The sequence below is a fragment of the Chaetodon trifascialis genome, chromosome 13 (genome assembly GCF_039877785.1).
Source record: "Chaetodon trifascialis isolate fChaTrf1 chromosome 13, fChaTrf1.hap1, whole genome shotgun sequence".
NCBI classification, from domain to species: Eukaryota; Metazoa; Chordata; class Actinopteri; order Chaetodontiformes; family Chaetodontidae; genus Chaetodon; species Chaetodon trifascialis.
Genome location: NC_092068.1, coordinates 18,050,269 through 18,070,377, shown reverse-complemented (window position 1 = coordinate 18,070,377; position 20,109 = coordinate 18,050,269). Strand labels below are relative to the sequence as shown.

At 41.9% G+C, this 20,109-nt stretch overlaps 2 protein-coding genes across 3 annotated transcripts in view; both read right to left on the bottom strand.

Moving 5' to 3' along the window:
• Nucleotides 1-6,053, bottom strand: part of adam12b (ADAM metallopeptidase domain 12b) — a 75,833-nt gene extending 69,780 nt beyond the window's left edge. For both annotated transcript variants that reach the window (XM_070977979.1, XM_070977980.1), the window contains exon 1: nt 5,588-6,053. In XM_070977979.1, coding sequence (XP_070834080.1) covers nt 5,588-5,702 — 115 coding nt within the window. In that variant the 5' untranslated portion in view covers nt 5,703-6,053. The remainder of the gene's footprint in view (nt 1-5,587) is intronic.
• Nucleotides 6,054-9,732: 3,679 nt separating this feature from the next.
• On the bottom strand, nt 9,733-19,146 carry LOC139340840 ((E2-independent) E3 ubiquitin-conjugating enzyme FATS-like). Its single transcript, XM_070976838.1, has 6 exons — nt 18,759-19,146; nt 16,862-17,025; nt 14,940-15,120; nt 12,907-12,970; nt 12,275-12,374; nt 9,733-9,955 (listed from the first exon to the last, which is right to left on the bottom strand). Exons 1-6 carry the CDS (start codon nt 19,036-19,038, stop codon nt 9,926-9,928), a joined length of 819 nt encoding a protein of 272 aa, XP_070832939.1. The 5' UTR covers nt 19,039-19,146; the 3' UTR covers nt 9,733-9,925.
• Between the last annotated feature and the right edge of the window lie 963 nt (nt 19,147-20,109).

The following is a 20,109-nucleotide window of genomic DNA, read 5'->3' as shown; positions in this document are numbered from 1 at the left end:
AGCGCTGAAGTTGAGAAGGTGTTAATCCTGGATGTGGGACCCCCCCCAGATCCATTCCAAACAGAGCAGCCCATTAATGGCCCGATGGAGTAAGCTACGAGGTCAGCAGCTCACAGTGAAATAATGGTAACAGGAGACTTCTCAGGGTGTGTTAGTGAGATTTTGCTTGTGTGACCCATTCCTGTCCTGTGGGAGCAACAGTGGAAAACCCAATTCTCATCTTGTCTTGCACAGATTTGAGCATTATGTCTCAGAGCTATGGGGATTTCAGCTTGAAGGATTTGGGGATAAACAGAAACTTATCACACACGCTGGGTCACCTACTGTAGCTGCCACATGTGAGAGAGACGGGCTTCGAACGAATTTGGATTTTCAGCCATGCTAACAGCATTTGATTTCAATTGAATAGCTGTTAGCAAGTTTTCCCATACTTTGGCTTATGACCAAAAACAAAACTCATAGCGTTCCCATTAGCTTCAGATGTACTTTGAGTTTCGTGCTATTTAGCACATTAGCCTGCTAATACAGGGAACTAAGATGGTGAACAGAGCAAATATTATATCTGCTAAACATCAGGGTGCTAACATTGTCACTGAGAACTTGTTAGCATTAGCATTTAGTTCATAGCACTGCTGTGTCTAAGTACAGCTTTACAGCAGTGCTAACATGGCTACAGACACTTGGTCTTTTATTTATGTCATTATATTCATAATGCCATAATATATTAATTTATCTACATACATGCAAAAACCACAAACAGCTGTTTTTGTCATCTTTTGAAAAGCCTGTAAGGAAGGACATTCAAATATCTGCACCCCTCTAACACACATATACACACACAAAACACATAAAAGGATCAACAGGTCCCAGAGTGCTTTGGGAAAAGCACAACCAACCTCTGCCTCACAGCTCTTTCCTTACAAAGACATACAATACTCTCTCAGCAGCTTCTATTCCCTCCATCAAAACCTCCCACAATATAAAGGCTGATGGTTTAAGAGCATGGCTGGACTCCAATCAAGAACGTCTTACAGTAAATACACTGACACAGAGGTGTGATGACCCTCCTGCTGTGAAATTATTGATGTCGGGTGACCTGGTGGTGGTTGAACCCGCTGTGCAACTGCAAACTATATTGTTGCATCAGTCCACTGTCTCGTTCTGTCCTGACTGACTCATCCAAGCGAAACCTAATATATCTTGAGAAGGGTGCTCTGTCAAAGATTAAGAAATAAGTAACCACAGTTCAGAAGAATTGATTTGTTCCCCAGCTCTTTTGTACACACTGAAACACTCCTCTGCTACACCTGCTGTTCACAGGTACACGTCTGAAAGCAGCGACTCCATGTTTCCTTCCTACTCTGCATGCATTCATTATTCCTTTCTTACCCTCTTTGCTGCACAAAATTTCAGAGAAAACTGTCTATTCCACAAAAATATCTTCACACCTGTCTCTGCATCTCTTTTGGTTCCCTGACAGCTGATGCAGATTGAGGTGGGAAATGCACCCACCCTCATCTCATCACACCCATGACTGACTGCTGTCTGTCATGTGCTGGTCTGCAGCTCCATTGTTGACTAACACCCAGATTTCTCACAGTTTCACGATATACCTCTCACATCTTTTCCGTCTCTCTCATCTTCCCTTTCTCAGTCATGACATCTGGGATTGCTCAGGGCATTATTCCTTGCGTGCATGTTAGTTTCTCAGATTATCACACAGCAGTAAGCATCTCTGAGCTGTGCATGTCCTTGGTTTGTGCGTTTTGTGTTATGTTGCTGTCTCAAAACATCGGCTTATCTATTATATCTGTGATCCCTTCATCCGCGGGCAGAGCTACACGTGGTGAGCAGGAGGAAGCAAAACCATGCTGATGGCTATAATGACCAATGATGTTTAATAGAGGGAGACGTTTCTAATTGTGTCTGTCGCTCCTTTGTGGCCAACAAATCAATGCCAGCCTGCCCTCAGAATGTCAAGTGACAGCCACCCCAAGGGTTTGAAAGACAGACCAGGGTGAGGTTATTTCCTAAATGGCTTTAGCAGAAAGCAGCTGTTTCAACCTGGATGGCAGCCATGCGTCTTCCACAGACTGGAGGATAGGTGTCGGTTACATCCCAGGACACTGTGTAGAAAGGTGGGCTACACACATGAAAGACCAAAGGGAGTTTGTCTAATTTCTATGCGTTCAGGGCAGGTTTAGTCTCCGTTCTGCTAGTCTGTTTAGACAACACAGCCGTTCTAATCTTTCTAATTAATTCTGTCTGACGTTGCGGCTTGACCAGATAATATCCTCAAATCTAATCCAGGTCATTTGGTTCTGTCTCTAATTATTTATTGAGTTTCCTCTGCCCAGAATAAAAGATCAGACCCCAGAAAACCAGTTGATATGCAGAGGAGAGACAAAGACAGACAGACAGAGAGCCAGAGAGAGTGTGATTCATCAAAGATTTGTAAACACTGCCTGCTTGATTCTTGCCCTTATGGGACTTCTTTTAGTTTTGCTTGCAGCTTTTTTGAAAGCTAATGAGCCGACTGCCAATTCAACCGCTGATCACCTGATTTTAACTTTGTAGATTCTTTCATGGACTGTTTTTTTTCCCCTAAATTTAATCACACTAACATTTATGCAGAAGCACTTCTTTTAATCCAGCGTTCAACAACAAATGCATTACTATTCTGAGAAGCGCTCAAGCAGCCATTAGTCAACCTTTTGATCATTTAAAGTATTCTTTCTGATGTTAGGATAACGGGGGTCAGGGAGTCAACTTTTAGGCAATGTGAGATGAACAATATGACAACAACATCGCAAAGCATACTTGGATGTTACAATTAGGCTTCTGCCTATTGTATCACGCTCGAATTGAAGGCTGAACAGATGACTGACGACTGTTTTTTCCAATGCCAATGTTAAGGTGATTTTAACTAACTTAATTTTGATGTTATAAAAATAATCTCCAGTTTATCGTCTCTTTTTCATGGATTTTGCTCTGCACTCCATAGGAATAGTTAATGTTATGATGATGATGTTACAGGTAACATGATGCTGTTATATTGTTGCACCAAGCCAGGACACACTTTTATAGACATTGCTATTAAAAAGATATTTGTTTGGGGTTAAATAGTAGTTTAAATTAGTAGTTTCAATTTTCACAGTCTTTCATAAATGTCATATAATGCCTTGCAGGTAGGCTGGCAATATTTTTAGGCTCACTTGTGGCATCAAGGTAAAACCCATGATATCCCCAAAAAACAAGATGGTACATTGTCCATGCTGGCAGACCTAAGAAGTTCCTTGCTATTTGATGTGTCATCCAGTAACTTCTAACATAACTCAGTTTCTGAACACTATCCAGGTAGCCAATTGCATCTGAGTGTTGGCACATTGACAGGTGTCCTGGCACTGGAGGGCTGAAGGTCAGTCGGCTCTGGTCCACATACAGCTGCACAGGTTTGGCCAAATTTTTGGCGTGCAGAATTTGGCTGAGAATCTGTTTCAGTTAGCAACACTCGGGTTAGCGTTGGGCAAGTGTCAACTCATGGCATCAGCCCAAGTTTGACTGATTCTGGCAGGGCACTCTTTGCAAATCTGGTTAATGTTGGGTAAACAGTTGTGCCAGATTAAGGCCGCTGTTGAGCCAAGCCATTTTGGCAAAACGTATACCGACCAAACGCTCTACACTTACCGTATAGTCTGAGCTGCCTTTTACTCCCAAGGATCTTGTTTCCCCAGTTGATCAATACCAGATAATCTGTTCCACTAATGTGTACATTTATCTTTGACCACTTCATTTATTACTTTAATATTAGGCAACAAGTCCTCCAAATTAAATAACAAAATGACTTTCAGAGCAACAAATATACAGCCAGTGTTTTCTGATCTAATGCCCCTTTCTGCATCATGGTACTTTAAAACCTTGTGTTTCTGTTTTTCGTCTTTTTGCTAAACTGAAGACCAATCCACCTACATATACCTACATATACATACATACATTTATCATACAAGCTAGACCATAAATGAGTCTACTTTATCTACCTACAGCCTCTGTTATCCCCACCGTCCCATCATTACACACACACAAAAAAAAAATCAGTAGAATCTCTGAAGTGAAAAATGCTTTGTTTATTTCTGCATCTATTCTCAATTAGTAAACTGATCCAAACAATGTTGTAGGACAACTGTGGAAGAGTGCGCCTCGAGGAAAACCTCTCCATCCTCATTCTGGCTCACAAACTGCAGCATGATTAAGACACTGTAGCGCAGTTTCCACCGAGGTGGAGAGGAGGCCATGACAAACATTCAGAGAGAAGCTGAAGTCAATATCCTGCTGACATCAAAGAGGTGTTACATACTGCCCTATTTCAATACTCACACAAGCCTTTAAAACTATTTTTACTCCCTGCTTTCATATGTCAGCTAACCCTCTGAGTGAGAGCTCTAATGACCCCGCAGTGAGATGATGTGTACGGTAAACATCCCCTGAAATGCATTTCTCTGCCACATGGGTAATTTTCATTTTTTGCTATAATTTGTGAGGCACTATTAATGATGCGCTTTCAGGCTTCATGTTTGTTGGGACAAAATCAGCATCACAGAGCAGTATGTGCAGTATCTCAGAAGAAATGTCCGGTCCTACGTTACATTTACATTTTGCAGGATGAAATGCATTTAAATTCTAATGACAACACCACAAGTTCTATTTTTACCAGTGTGGACATTTTTATTTTCATTTCTCAGGACTTGTGAGGAGTGTGCACTGATGGTACTCGCTCTAACGGTGATGATGACATGCAGCATTGTTTCAGGAGTACACTTTACACTGTACGTATTTGAGCCACCTGAGGTTAAGAGATAAGTTATTCAGAGTCTTAACTATTCTTGGAGCATGCTCGATCATGACTTTCCAACTTGTCAAGATCCCCAGAAATCCATTAATATTTTAACCTAAAATAAAGAGTACCTCAACCCTGGCCTGGTTTACAATGGGAATTAGGGGCTGTAAGGATGTTTTTTCACAAACCATTTGTATCTTGACACGTGCTCTGTCCCACACACACAATACCCGGCTATCACTGTGTGACTCATTTAGCAGAGTAAGTTTAGCTGCATAATAATGATAATAATAACATCCTGTTTGGTTTATGTTTACAACCTAAAGATGACGCTGTAAGCTTCCTGGATATTAACTCATCCATACACACTTCCCTTCATTGTTCCATCTGAACAAAAAGATGGATCTAAAAAAACAAACTCTTTCCTCTTCTGTGTTTCCCAAATGCTGCATGCACAGCAAGACAATGAAAAAGGGCTCTGTGAGATGTCAAAAATAGTGTGTAACATGGGTATTTTAAGGTCTCATCAAGCAGGCTACATCTAAAGTAACATTACTGTTAACACAGAGCAACTTAGACTGCATGTATCCTGATGAAACCTGCATGAAATCCAGCCCAAACACTCCAAAAAACATGTACAATTGACCAGACTGTGGCTCAACATCTGCAGCACTACCAGAAATGAGCTAAGTGGCTAATGACAAAAGAAAAAAATTATTAGTTAGTTATTAGTTATTTATGTTGCCTACTCACCCTTTTGTACATTGTAAAGCGTGCTGTCAGCATTTTCTGTTGCCGTGGATAGGCACCAAACACGGAGAGCGAAGATCAGAAAGGCAAAGTTCTTCCGCCGCCTCCAGGTTCTCATGATGCCCGGGCTCGGTGGGGTGAAGCCGGGGGAAAGCGCTCCGGTCAGACCGCGTTATTAATGCAGCACGACCAGATACTTCACACAAGGAACGGGATGGAAATACAGGTCAAAGCAGTTCACAGTGGTGTTGCGGGGAAAGACGGGGAGGGGGGAGAAAAAGCTTCACCACCAAGGGTCCGACGAGATGCGGCAGGCTGTCATTTCAAGAAAGAAGCTGTCAAAAACTTTTCGTTCCGACACCAGGCGTTTGGCGGCCAAGTGGCAGGGGGACACCGTGCAAACACATGTGTTAGCTAAATGTTTTTAGTGTGGAGGTGTTGCTCATGTGACAGGGGTATGGCAGGGAGCGGCAGGAATAATAAGAGGATGTTGGAGAGTAGTGAAGCAGACTTGACATCCCCTCGCGTACCGGAGCAGCCACACTTTGCCATGTGCGCCTCAAACTCCGCTGGGTCCTAAAGCCAGATACATTTAGTTAAATCCAATTAACTAGCTGCCAAATCCAATCTTAGGATTTTACCCATTTGCTATCTTCACCCATTTACCCACTTAACGCTTGTTAGGGAGACAGAATAGCTATTTCATACTGAAAAGCCCAAGTCTTAACACACAATTTATCTGCCGACCCACCGCAGCTAGCAGAACGGTGTGCAGAGAGAAGGAAGAGCGTAGCTATGTTAGCCAATCGCTCCGTGTTAGACGACAAAAAATACCTTTGGAGATGGAACCCACTCCTGGAACAGGTAAAAGGTAATGTTTTGAATTTTCCTCTAAGGTTTGCGAAGGGAGTACTTACTCGTTTATCTATATACATTTTTAAGTCTAGAGCCTATTTGTTTATGTTTGTAAGTTAGCCGGTCAGTTGTTTAGTACGGTTAGCTAGCTACACTTTTTTTCTTTTTTCAAATAACTTTATTGAACTAGCTACTGAAGCAGAAAGTGGTATAAAGTGAAAATTCTGGCCTTGTGTGATGCTGTATTCCCCCCCCCACACAATTATCTTACCGTACAGTAGATTTGAGTGTTTTCAGACTCCACATTAAAAAAGAAAACTGTGCTGTCCAAGAGAGGGAACGGCACAACATTTTTCTAATTTCCCCCCCTTTTTTCTTCTTCTTGAGCAACAAAAGATGCATATAGCATTATGAAAACAAGATGGATGTAATTGGAATTTTGTATTTCTTACAATATGTTATGCATACAAATATATTGTATGTATTAGTGCAAACTAATTGTATAACAATCTTTTCTCCAACCACGGTTGGATTGGTTGGTTGGAGGTTTATTAATGGGCGAGGTTTCAAATTAAAACATTTATTTGTTTATTGTAAATATAACAAATTGCAAAGTTACACTTAATAAGAGCTTTGACTTATGTCCTCTTGCTTCAGTCCCCCATGTCTCTCTGGCTCTGTCTAAATTGCTCTCTGGTGTGCTAAAATGTTGTCTTGTTTTTGATCTAGTGGGTCCGCAGTGGATTGAAATGATGACTCGTCTCCTAACTTACTCTCTGTAAGACATGATGGATGCAACCTCGGAGACACAACCAAGTGAGATACAAAAAAAAAAAGCTTTGAAAAGGACACTTCCCCAGGCGGTTACCTAGTTTGACTATGGCACTGCTTGAAATGGAATTGCTGGAAAATGTAGTGTGAAACACCATGATGAGTTGCGTAGAATGAAATCTGTGCGTATACGCTGATGGGATTACAAGTTGACATTTCAAAAAATGTTAAGCTTTTAACCTGTTGAACCCTAACTTCCCACTAAAACTTTCTTTTTGAAAACTTTAAACGAAGTTGTTAAATAAAGCTGAGAGTGTTCACGCTATGAGTCATGATTGAGGTTTGTAATGTTGATATGAAATAAAAGCACTTTGTGATTCAATTTCAGTGGGAATATTGTATATTTTACAAAGTATTCTGCAATCAAAATGGTGGGTCACCTCCCATTTCGCAATACCCCTGGGATGACATTGTTTCCTTTTTCTCTCTGTCTGTCCACTCTGTCCACAGACACACACACACACAGACAAACCGTCATCACCATGGCCCCATCTGTGTTTTGTGCAGACTACCTGGTCTGGTTTAGTCTAATCTTTTTTAGTGTGTGTACGCTGCAGGCCGAAAAGTCACAGATGTCTCTGTGCAGGCATCAGTTCACTCCACATCTCCACTGAGGATACAAACTGCAAAGAAAAGGAAAAACTGCAGTGCTTTGCCTGAGCAAACTTTGATTGAGTTATGTCCCTAAAATCCCTCAATGTCTCTGTGCAACTGTGTACCTTCATTTACCTCCTCTCTGAACACTTTCATTACACCGTAAACCCTTAAAAACCATCCTTATTTTTGTTGTTCACTCGTACTTGAATTGGTTCTGTTCTGTTTAAATGACCTGACCCTGCAGTAAATATTGTACACAAGCTGGGAAGATTGTTTGCATTGATGCTACAGTCACAATCCTGGAACACAGAGCCATTTCCACGAGGCTAGATGTTCAGATAATGAGTAAACACGTACAATCTGTGGCTCTGCTTCAATGTACGCAATTAGCCCTGTAAACTCAGCTAGTGTTCTCCTTTCTAAGCCAGACATATCAGCGCTACCCTCAGGGCATCTGAGTCAGTCAGGGCCATTGGGAAACCAATAGAGGGGCCTCAGAGCACATAGTCCACATTATGTGGATATAGCAATGTGACATACAGACACATGATGCCTCAGAGAGAGTGAGGCTGACTGACAGCAGCCCTTCTCCTCGTATACAACTGCCTGTCAGTCTGTGCTCATCGTCTGGAACCAGCCTACATGGCAGGAGAGCAGTTCTCCCATGTGGATTACTCTTTCAAATGGCTTCGCTGGCATCAGTAATGTCAGTGGATTAAAGAAGTGTTTACTACATACAGTATGTTGTTTGCTTTGGGCCCCAATCCTCCATTCTGGATGCACGAACCTTGCAGTACACAGCAGCTGGTCCATCATTTCCATAGTGGAAGAGAATGAACTACAGTAGCGGAATAAAATTCAACATATATTCAACATTTAACCTACATTTTGTTTGGGATTCAAACCCCTCTTAGTATTTACTCCAGAGCAACCCGCCCACGGAAAAGTCTGCCACAATTTCTACTGCGTGTGTGTCTGAGACCTGTGGCACATGTCCTTCCCCTCTTCTCTCCTCATCCCAACAGGCTCTGTTTAAATGCCACTGAGATGTCAGTCACCTTTACAGGCTATATGTGGACTGTGGTTCCAGGCAGTGCTCAGAAGTCTCCTCTCTTATTACAATGTCATCTCTGGTTTAGAGCTCTGTGACAAAGGCCCCTTTCACAGCAGCTGCATGTCTCCTGAGTTCGATTAGCCTGGAATTCCACTGTTCCGGATGGGAGGCTCCAGAGGCCTCAAGGCAGGCCAATGACGAAGCATGGTCCTCCCCTCTCCCACTTTATAAACACCTAAAGTACTGTATCAATGACGGAGTGAAGGTGCTTTGCTCAAAGCAATGAGACTCGATTTCCTGGAAAATGACACTACTTCTACACAGAATGTCCTTGGAATACTTTTATTTCATTTTGAGATACATTAGAGGAAAATGAGATTGTAGATAAGGAATCAAATCATCAGAGAAGAAATGGGTAAAATTATATGATTAATCTGCGTCGCATGTAATCGCCGAGTGTTCATTTGGGCAGGGAAAACATTGCAATTTCATTGCTTTATTATCTTAAACTGTCAAACCCTTCTCATTTTTCATGTACAGCTGTGTCGGTGGTAGGTGAGAAGGTTGGGCTTTGTCAGTGTCTGTACACAACAATTTACTTAGAAGCCTTCAAAATCATGCACAATCTTCTCCTCTACAACACTTATACAGTATAATTATGCTGAATGAAACTGCTTATTTTGCAGTGATGTGCCATTGTGGCATAAGCAGAAATATCTAAATGTGTCTTTCTTATATATCACATCAAATTATATGGATAGATACTGGTGACAAATAAAGAAAACTACTCTAAATGTGTCTTCCTGTCAGCAAAATGTCATTTTGTCATTTTTGCTTCTTGTTGCAGTCCTTTACAGGTTGTAGGAGGATACAGGAGGAATTCAGCCTTAATAACAATCAATACATATGTATGACAATGTTTGCATAGATGATTAACTGATTTAAATACAAAGTCATGTTTAACATACAGTGAGAAAACTGAATGGGCAGTGAATTAACCCCATTTATCTTTGCAGGATCTGGTCCAGAAGTCTCTGCAAAACAAGAAAAACAACAATGTTCCAGATAACTTCCCACAGAAAAACAGATCAAAAACACATCTCCAATATCTGCACTCAGGCCTCCCTTCCTTCCCTCAATCTCTTAAGAGCAGCTCTGCATCACACAGGAGCGACTCCTGCTGCTAAATTGGCTTTCACTTCCATCAGCCTCACCCCTGAGATGTCCAAGCCCAGGTAGGGGAAATAATTCTAACTTGCTATCTAACAAAACACCCCGCTATGCAATCACTCTCCTCTTACAGTGCTACCCAACAGCTGGAATCTAATTTCAGCCAGCATTCAAAACTGCCCACCCTCTACCCTGCTTTATCAGACCCCACTGTGATTCTTCTCTGGGCCCTACCTCTCTCTCTCTCTCTCTCTCTCTCTCTCTCTCTCTCTCTCTCTCTCTCTCTCTCTCTCTCTCTCTCTGTGTGTGTGTGTGTGTGTGTGTGTTGGAGACTTTCCTCCTGAGGCCTCTAAAGCACACATGACTCAGTGTTTATCAGGGAGGAACACATTCCTTTTCTCCCAGTCTCACTGTAGTTGAGCCTGGCTAATAGCCTTATTTGAAAGGTGGCAAGGTCACTCTGGCATCGCAACCATCGCGTCTGCTCCATTTCCCCAAGAAATAAAATACTCCCTTACAGAGACTTTTGACGTCACACTAAATACGCTCTGTAGTCACTGGCTCTGTCCATAAAACGCACAACGCTGTGGTTTACTGTAGATTTACTGTTTCCTTAAAAATGAAAATTGTTGGATGCTTGAGGAAAAACAGCTCCCAGTTTACCTAAATACTGGCAAACTGGAGAGAAGCCAATCACCTTGAATAATCTATTGGTAAAAACACACATATACCCCCCCCCCCCCAGACACGCATACACATCCATCACTTTTGGGGCTTACACAAACCATAACCTCTACCTAACCCAACCTTAGCTCAAGTCTTCACTATGAAATGTAATGACTTACACACACACACACACACACACACACACACACACACACACACACACACACACACACACACAATCTGAAGATGTCATGATTGTGTAATTATCGTACGCAGCCCCTCACATTTCTCTCCTCTCACCTGACTGACAGTGAATTCATTGTCGGGGTTACGTTATAATGGGAGAGTAAGTGAGGGCTCACAGCGAGTGAAGCTGAAAGGATCTGTCTGACAATGGATGTCTTAAATATATGGGGGACGCTGATAGTACCTGTTAAAGCAGATCCTATGCCTCATGTCAGCGGGGCATAGAATGAGTAATACTGAGTTAATACTGTGTGAGCTTTGGTTTCTATAGTGCTGAAAGCTACCTTCACTCTGTGGTTGTAGAGTGAAATGGGCAAATGCAGCAAGGGTATCATTTTGACATGAGTGATAAGAAGATTCCTTCCTGATCTGATTTCGAAAGCACCGTTTACTAAGAAGTGACAAATTTCACATAAAATGAGGACAAAGTGAATAATCTAAATCTTGAACGCACATTTATTTGGGCTAGTCCAGTGTGATAAATGACTTAGGATCTGGCTTTAGCAGTCAAACAGTGACCTCTGCTGGGCGAAAACCAAACCAGGTTTCATTTTACCCTCATGGATGATGCACTGAGCACTTCATTTACTCATAATGAGTACACGTCACTGAGAGTTAATTACTCTAACTAAAAAAATTAATGAAATAGGAAAACTTCAAGAACACCAAAATAAAAAATATACTAATAGTTTTGTTGTATTTAGGTGCATCAGTTTGGATATTTTTAGTCTAGTTTGCACTTGTTCAATTTTATGGTACATGCTTTGTGATCAGCTTTGAACATCTTGGAACGATTGTCTGTGCATCCTTTGGATTGGTGTGTTTTGTAGATCCATAAATAAATCAATTCAAGTCCAACCAAAACCCTCAACTAGTTTAGTGGAAGGTGAATAATTTGTAATATTGTTTTTTAAGACTCTATAGAGAGTAAGAATGATGAAATGCTGCACCTAACCACAGCCCACTTCCGGGGTGACAGATGAATGTGATGACACCACAGTGACGAACATCTCCACATCTTAAAAAAGCTCCTCATCAACATCATCTCTTGCAAGGAGCATTCAGATTTTAAAATGAGACCTTGGTGCAATGTTAAAAAGCACAAGATGCCTTCAGAACACACTCAAAGCCCAGCGTTATAAATTGAGTCCCATGTTTGGGATTTAAGGCTTCTTCTGTTGCAGCATTATTTCTTATTCTATATAAGAAAAGAAGAATAAGCAACCAATGTTTTGAACTGATTTTTGTACCAAAAGTAACCTCAAATCTACCTTTTTAAAAACCTCTGCTCGCAATCTGTTGGTTTGTGATACAGCTTTCTTTTTCTCCTCTTCCTTTTTCTTTGTCACCTCCGGCAGCTTGTTGTAAATCCTACAGACACAAGAAAGGCAAATTCATACAGGGCAGGAGAATATGGTATCAAAAGTCTGAGGGGGGCTGAGCTATGCCAACAGATTGGCATACTAGAGAAGTGGTATTATCTAGATAGACCACAGCCGGCAAAAACCTGGATCCACTGATAAATAGGTCTCACACGGACTCCTTTTTCACTCCCACAACTACAGCCAATTTGTTAAGAGATCCTCCAAGTCAGATAGTGTCGCTTTTGAAAAAAAATTACAATGGGCAGCCATCATCTGATCAGGTGTGCCTTTCAAGATAAGGCATGAAAAAAAAAAAAAAAAAACGAAAGATAAGGCATACAGAGGGTAGCGCGTATCTCCTGTCAAGACATTTGGACATTAAACATCTATTGTATCCATAGAGTATGTGAGTGTGTGAATGTGCATCGTCTTTGTGTGCAAACCTGGCAGATATGACAAACAAGCTTGATGGATTGTGCTGGATGATAAAAAAAAAACAAGGGGAGGAGAGACAGAGTGACATCGTCTGGAGAACTCACCGTCTGGACCTCAGCTGCATCTCTCGGCCTGATATAGACCTCTCTCTAGGCTTGAAAAGGTTATCTAGGACACACACGCACAAACACACACACATGCACACACACACACACATAGGAATAACAAATAAGAATTAATATGGAAATGAATCTTGAATATGTTAATGAACACTGAGGGCTGTGTGTGATCTCTCTTTTTTAGACAGTTAGACATTTGAGCATTAACACACGCGTGCGGGAGCATGCACGCACGCACACGCACAGGCACATATCAAACACACACACACACACCATACATAGCCTTATCCAGTCCTGTCAAGTCGGACCACTCTGTCTCTGCCATTGAACTCAAGTGACCTGTCAGAGTGCGGCTGCTCAGGTCAACAGCACCAAGACTCTTTGTTCATAATTAGACTTCAGCCTCGAGTCAGAGGCCAGTTTGAGCTATTCAAGGTGCCTAATTCCATGACCCCTCCATGACCTTCCAAAACTAAGTTGGAGCCCTTCAGTTCACTTTATTAATGCTTACTAAAGGTTTGATCAATCAGATGTCGACTGCAGTTGGAATTGCTGCAGGGAACAATGGTTGTAAACAATCTGCTGCAATGAACATCCAAAAAAAAAAAAAAAAAAGTGATCACGCTGATGTAATCAGAAAACGTTTAAGAAATTGTGACATCACCCAACTTATGTGGAGAATCAATCAAATTCCCTGTCTCGCTTTTAAAATTCCATATTTCTGTGAAGCAGACAGAGAATCAAACAGCGGAGTTAAAGCTGCTGAGAGAAATGTTGTTTGCCTCAACTGAACAAAGCCTTGTCAGAGTTTATAAGGCAAGACTCATGACAGCGTTTAAGCTGAATATACAACAGTGTTTCCTGCACAGAAATCATGATCTGCAGCTTTAACTGTGTCAAACTATTTAGAAAAATACCTTGTTGGACCCTGACGCAGAAGCGCAAATGTGGATCAATTATTATGTTACTTGGTTGTTTTCTTTGAAAAGTTTACTTCATCTTTACTGACAGTCGAGGAATTACAGGCAATTTTTATACTTTGCTGGATGACATTTTGATAAATGCTGGTTTAAACTGGACATTTTACGCAAATGTATTTTTCACAATCAGTATACAGCCATTTATATCATGTCTGACTCCCTATCCCTCATTTCGGTGTGTCTCTTTGCTGTGTTCGATTTAATTTTATTTATATTTGTTTTCTTTGTTCTATACGACAAATGCTTGTTTTGTTACATTTCAACCTTGTTCAATTCCTGGCTACAACCCAGTTTAATGTGGGAGAAAAAAAGTTGAAACCAATAGAAAAGGAAAGATCTAAGGGATCATTATATTCTAGACACGTTTGGTCTCTCCCTGTCTGTACCCCCTGCATACAGAGCTTAAAGAGAAAATGCTTCAACTGATATGCAGTACTAGATATTGGCCACCAGAGAGCAAAGTTGGATAATTGCCACTATACCAGCAGGAGAATAATATGTAAAACTCCCCTTTTTTCCTCCGGATTATCAGAGGTTGTTGAGGCTAGCGCAAATCATTTGATAAACAGTTTGGAAAATCCAACATGTTTGTTTTGACCTCAACTTCCTTATTTAAGTATTTTCCTGCCTGTGGGTGGGCCTCGAATGGTTATTTCTCACCAGAAAACTACACCTACTGAAGGAGCCTTCATCCTACAGTGCAAGGACTTGATGAATGTGTTTGCCCCTGCAGAAGTGATGTAACAACAGATTATGATGGTAAAAGATTGTTTTAGGAGATGAGGGCCTGCTTTGGACGGACTCCTTAAAGTTCTAGACTGTGAATTGATTGCTGTTACTATAGTGGGAATACCGCCCTTCCACAACTCCCTACTATCATAGGACTTACAGCTGTTGGTACACATCATGGGCGGCTTGACAGCAGAACTGAGACCTTCTGACTGATTGGCTATTGGCCACAGAGATGAAATTGTGTTTTACTTAATGGGTCACTGCTGCTTTTCCATGTTTCAGGCAGAGTTATTTAGCTGCACTCACCACTAAGTGGATCCGGTGTGGTGCAGTTCCTCTTTTGTTTACATCGATCCTCCCTGAGGCCCTGCACCAGGTCTGGATTGGAGTCCTGCAGCACTCTCCTCCTCATTGCCCTCTGCTCCAACCGCCTCACCCGATCTTGAGACCGGCTGATGAAGTCTGGCCTGAAGAGCTCCAAAGCCTCCTGGGGTGGGTAGAGGTATGTATACAGTAAGCTGCTTGTTGGTGGGACGAATACTGTACAACACAGACACTAATCCTGACGAAAGAGAAAAAAAATCTTCATTGGGTTAGAATCTGTTCTGAAAATATCCTTAATCTATTCCTTAACCTTGGAGAATCCTCTTCACAGCCTTGTAATAGCTAGGAGGTGTAGGCAACATGGTAATATTATGCTCAGCTTTACTGGGGATAAAGGTGAGAGAGCTTTACTCACAGGGGGAATCTGAATCCTTTAGAAAGCCTCACAAACCATACTGGAACTTTACCCCTCACAGTCTGAGACAAAACTTGTTACATTAACAGGGTAGAAAGAAAGGCGGAAATAAAATAAAACGAGGGAGAAGGAAATGAAAAAATGAAAATTGTGTAATTATTAAAGATTTTCTTACATTCCCGCTCTACTTGGCAGGGGCTGTGACAAATACCACGTCAAGCAAAAATGTCTCCATGTGTAAAAACCACCCCTCCAGAGATGCCGCTGCTGTTGTGATAATGTTTATTACAAGAGCAAACGCATCAAGATTCTCTGTGTGGGAATCCTTAATTGAAACAGTCTAATATATCATTCCAAATGGTTTAAAGGTCACATACACTGCTCTCTATCTTATCATACGCCCCGTGCGGTTGCGCTGTGTACAATACTTAACAGCTTTTCAAGGCATTTTCTTGATTCCCGAATTGACCTTTGCGGAACCATTATTTGTTGTATTTGCATCCTCAGCCCCACCACTGATTTTTTGACAGCTCGTAACTTTAATAGGGACAACCAGAAATCTAGAACAGCTGGAGGTTTTTTTTTGCTGACAGTCTCCAAAAAATGTTACTAATAGGAATGGTAACTATTTTTTAATATTGTATTGTGACCTTCTGCACATACATATTGTCTATATTATAAAACTGTAAATTCTGAGCACAAGATCCACTTAAAGGGGAGTTCCAGCAGTTTTACAAAGTCTGTGTACAAGACTTTCACGGTTATCCAGGTGTGCAAATTGCCTCTAGTGATGTGACTTGAGGTGTGGAGTCAGAAAGTATTGAGGTTCCCAGACCACCGTAGCCCACTCCTTTATTTGTGCTTGAGGCAAGCAGTTTGAGGCTGCATTAACTTCCATTAACATAAAACACCAGTATCTCGGACTGAACTGTCGGCGGTCACGTTGCACTGTGGGTAATGTAGGCAGCAGGTTTTGAAAAGGAAGAAGAATTTGCGATATAAGAAAGATGTCTCTGGTTCTGCTGCATTGGTTTTCAATCCTTTTTTTAAACCATCTATTGTAAGGCTGACAGTATTAGAGTTTAATAGAAGTGCAATGCTATAAATCAGCAGAGAAGTCTTTTAATGGAAATTTTATGGAGCTTTCAGTCATATCTTCTGACCTTCATCAGGTTCAACTCAGGTTGCTCATTTATCAGGAAGCCCATCCCTCCGAAGTGACAGGTTACTATTTCCCCCAAAATATACAATCTCTTATTATTCTGGTATTCTCCACGCAGGTCACATGGTAACAACTGATCCATCTCCATGACAGCTCTGTTGATGACGCTCATGAGAAAATCAGAAAATCCCAGTGAGTGCATCTTGTCCTTAGAATTTTTTTAAGGATTGCTAACAAAATTTCAGGCAGTGGGTTACATGAGCTTTGGAGTTCCTATTGTGTAGTGTATTTCCTAAAAGACAGAAGTAACAGAAATATGGCTCCTACTTTGAGACTGAGACTCTTGGATGTGGCTTCTGGAGAACCAGCCTTCAGTCTGGAATGGGTCTTATCCAAAGTGGATGCTTTTTGAGGCTCTGTGGACCAGTCATGTCCTTGTTGTCCTTCTGTCTTCTCACTCCCTCCTCGCTTGCTCCATGTTCTGGAGTCCACTTGAGAGACACAGAGAGAAGTGAAATTTGGCAACTCACATCATTCCAAGATAAAAAATCATGTCAGTACATTTCAAAGTAGATGTGTTTTTGCAGTTACTTGTGTAGTGTGTTACTATTTGGTATTGACATACAGGAGATGAAATGCAAACGACTGTATTCTTCCCCTCTGAGACTGAGTTATAGCACAATTTTCACAATGTTCTTGAGTTCCATCTAAGCTTTTTACGATCTGGAGAAGCAGGAAAATGAAAAGACCTCAAACTGACCCTAACACACTCATACACGCACACACAGACTACCCCCACAACTCATAGAGAGAAAAAACCAAGAGGCAACATGAGTGTGGCCTATGAATAATGTAAAAGATGACAGTGCATCCATTCTGCAACCGTAACCCCATTCCTTTACCTTCTGTGGGACATATATCTCCTCTGAATACCCTGCCTTGACCATGTGGCATGTAGACAGAGCATCATCACATGCTCCGGGAAGCACACCCAAAAATGTAATGTTGCCGGTCAAGATATGGCCACAGGATATGTCTTGCCCTTTAGGCATCAGAATAAATGAAGTGCCCAGTGGAAAAAAGAAGTTTAAAGAAGAAATATGGAACATAGAAAACAAAAAGCTGTGGCATGGTGCAGAAAATAAAATTTGTAATGAGTGCAAAGAGTGGTTTAATAATTAAAAAGTGTTCTGTTGCAGTTGTTTTTCGCAAGACAGCCAAGAGGGGACGCAGGCAGGGAAGACTCAAAACCGCTTCGGGCAGTGACATCACATTTTTTCAGTCCTCTTGGCTGCGACATCCGCTGCCAGTACTGTACAAGTCCACTCACTGCGTGTACGGCAAAGTAGATATACTGTACAATCTCGATGGAGTCTTCTGGCGTCATTCACTTTACCCTTGCTGCTACACCTTAATATTAAAGAAATGCTGTTCAGAATTTTGGGAATTACTATAATTTGCTTTTTTGTTGAGAGTTAGATGCAAAGGTTGATACCACGCATGCCTGTTAAATATGAAACTACAGCAAGCAACTATTAGCTTAGCATAAAGAATATAAACAGGTGTAAAGAGTGAGCTGGACTATTTCTTGGCAAGGTGCAGGGAAGTCATTGAGATTGTCATGCAGAGACTCCAGGAAGTCGCATGACAAATTATTGGCGTATTTGAATGAATTACCTACGTTTTAGAACATCAAACAAGCAGTGGCACGTCCAGGTCTGTCACAGTCAGACTAGTATGTTGTGTTAGTTACTGTTTCTATCACCGCAAAGAGGGACTGCCACCAATAATTAAACAGTAAGCTCCTCAGTGACAAAAAGCACTGTTGATATGTAGCAGTTACTAACTTAAGATTTTATGTAAGAGTGTTTGAAGTCTGTGGAATAATAATAGGTGAAAGTTCATTTAAGTCTGCAGTTGGGCCGAGTCTGTGTGTACCAGTTAAACAGTGTGAATATACACTTGGAGATGTGTGTTCAGTGGGTGTGGTTCTATTAACAATGCATGAGGTCTACATCAAAAGGTGAGAAGCAGAGTGAAACAAATGAAACTTTCCACCCTCTAAGACCACCTTGGCACCGCATTCAGCTTGCTGTTACGCCTCGGAAATGTGATCTTATTTACAATAGTTTAGGAATATGCGGGCCACTGAGGGGAATATACAGATCAATTGCCGTGGATACTTTAGCTTTTCACTTCTGAAGCGAGGTGATGAAATTCATACCTGGGCCAATATTGGAAGTGTGCTGCCTCTGCCTGAAATTGCTCTGGGTAAGGAAGGCTGCCTCATCTACATTCCCCTTCTGCCTTCCAGCCTTTGTGTTTGACGGGCTTGGTCCTCTGAATGACAATAATCCCAAAGTATCGCTGTGGTGCTGTGTATCTGAATCATCAGCCTTGCTGTTAACACCATGAGTGGGTGCTGTTTGCCCGACCTTGCGGCCCCAATACTTCGACAGAGGGCCTCTGCAGTGACCCAAACCACTCCTTCCACCATTGTGCATGTTATGGTCCAACGTTGTTGCTCGGGGTCTCCTGTGACCTTCATTATTTTTGGTTGGTTTGTTATCTGCTGAGGGTCTGCAGCAGGATGAAACACCGAGGCGAACAGACAAGGTGGACCTGTACAAAGTGGGCTGACCTGCTCTTCTTTCCTCTAGTTCCACAAGGGAAATGGAAAGTAACTTGTCCAAAAACACAGCCGAGCTAAAGGACCTCACAGGCATCTCAAGATGGACACAAGACCAGTAGGAAGGCTTTGAGGACAGCTTCATTAATGAGCCAGCTATCACATCCTGCTGTCTGTCGCCCTCTGTGTAGCTCAGTCTACAAGGTACAACTTGTGCTTTCCTCTTCCCTCGATCTCTCACTGCCAATCCATCAGGTGGTGGGAAGGCCTGTCTGAACTCATTTGCTGTCACAATGGTGGGATTCTGGCTGCACACGTCTGGTTGGGAGTCTGACATTCTCATTGTGCTTGAGGGTATGGATGATGCTCTTCTCCCAAAAGGTTTCTTGTAGTGTTGCTGAAGGTGATGCCTTCACATGCTGTGTTGGAGTAGATGGATACTCGGGGTCCTGTGAGGTGGAGCGTGATGGCAAAACCTTCCGGGCTGCGATGGTGATGGAGGAAAATGTTGCCTTTGGACTCCTTCCAACCACATCTGGGACACTTGCAGTCCTGAGCAGGTTGGAAATGCCACAGTAAGGTCCACTATCTGCAGTCTCAGAGAAGGCAGAGTGTGTTATTGCTCTAAGGGACACACTCTCCTTCGCCTCTTGTCCCCACCACACACCCCACGACAGGACATTCCTGTGCAGTGAAGCAGTGATATCCTTACTTGAGGCCTATGAAAAGACAGAAAAAAGAAAAAACTCCATATCAGAGTGGTGCTCAAAGTGTCTTATTGACTCCTCTGCAAACTGAAAGATTCTGTAACTCCAATGAAACCAAGAAAGACTGCAAATACAAAGTTATTAGCGGCTGTGATGTGGTTGGGGGGACTTATTATCTGCTCTCCTGCTCAACTTGTTTCTTGATCTGTTGCTGTTGCCATGACAATGTGTAACTTGAT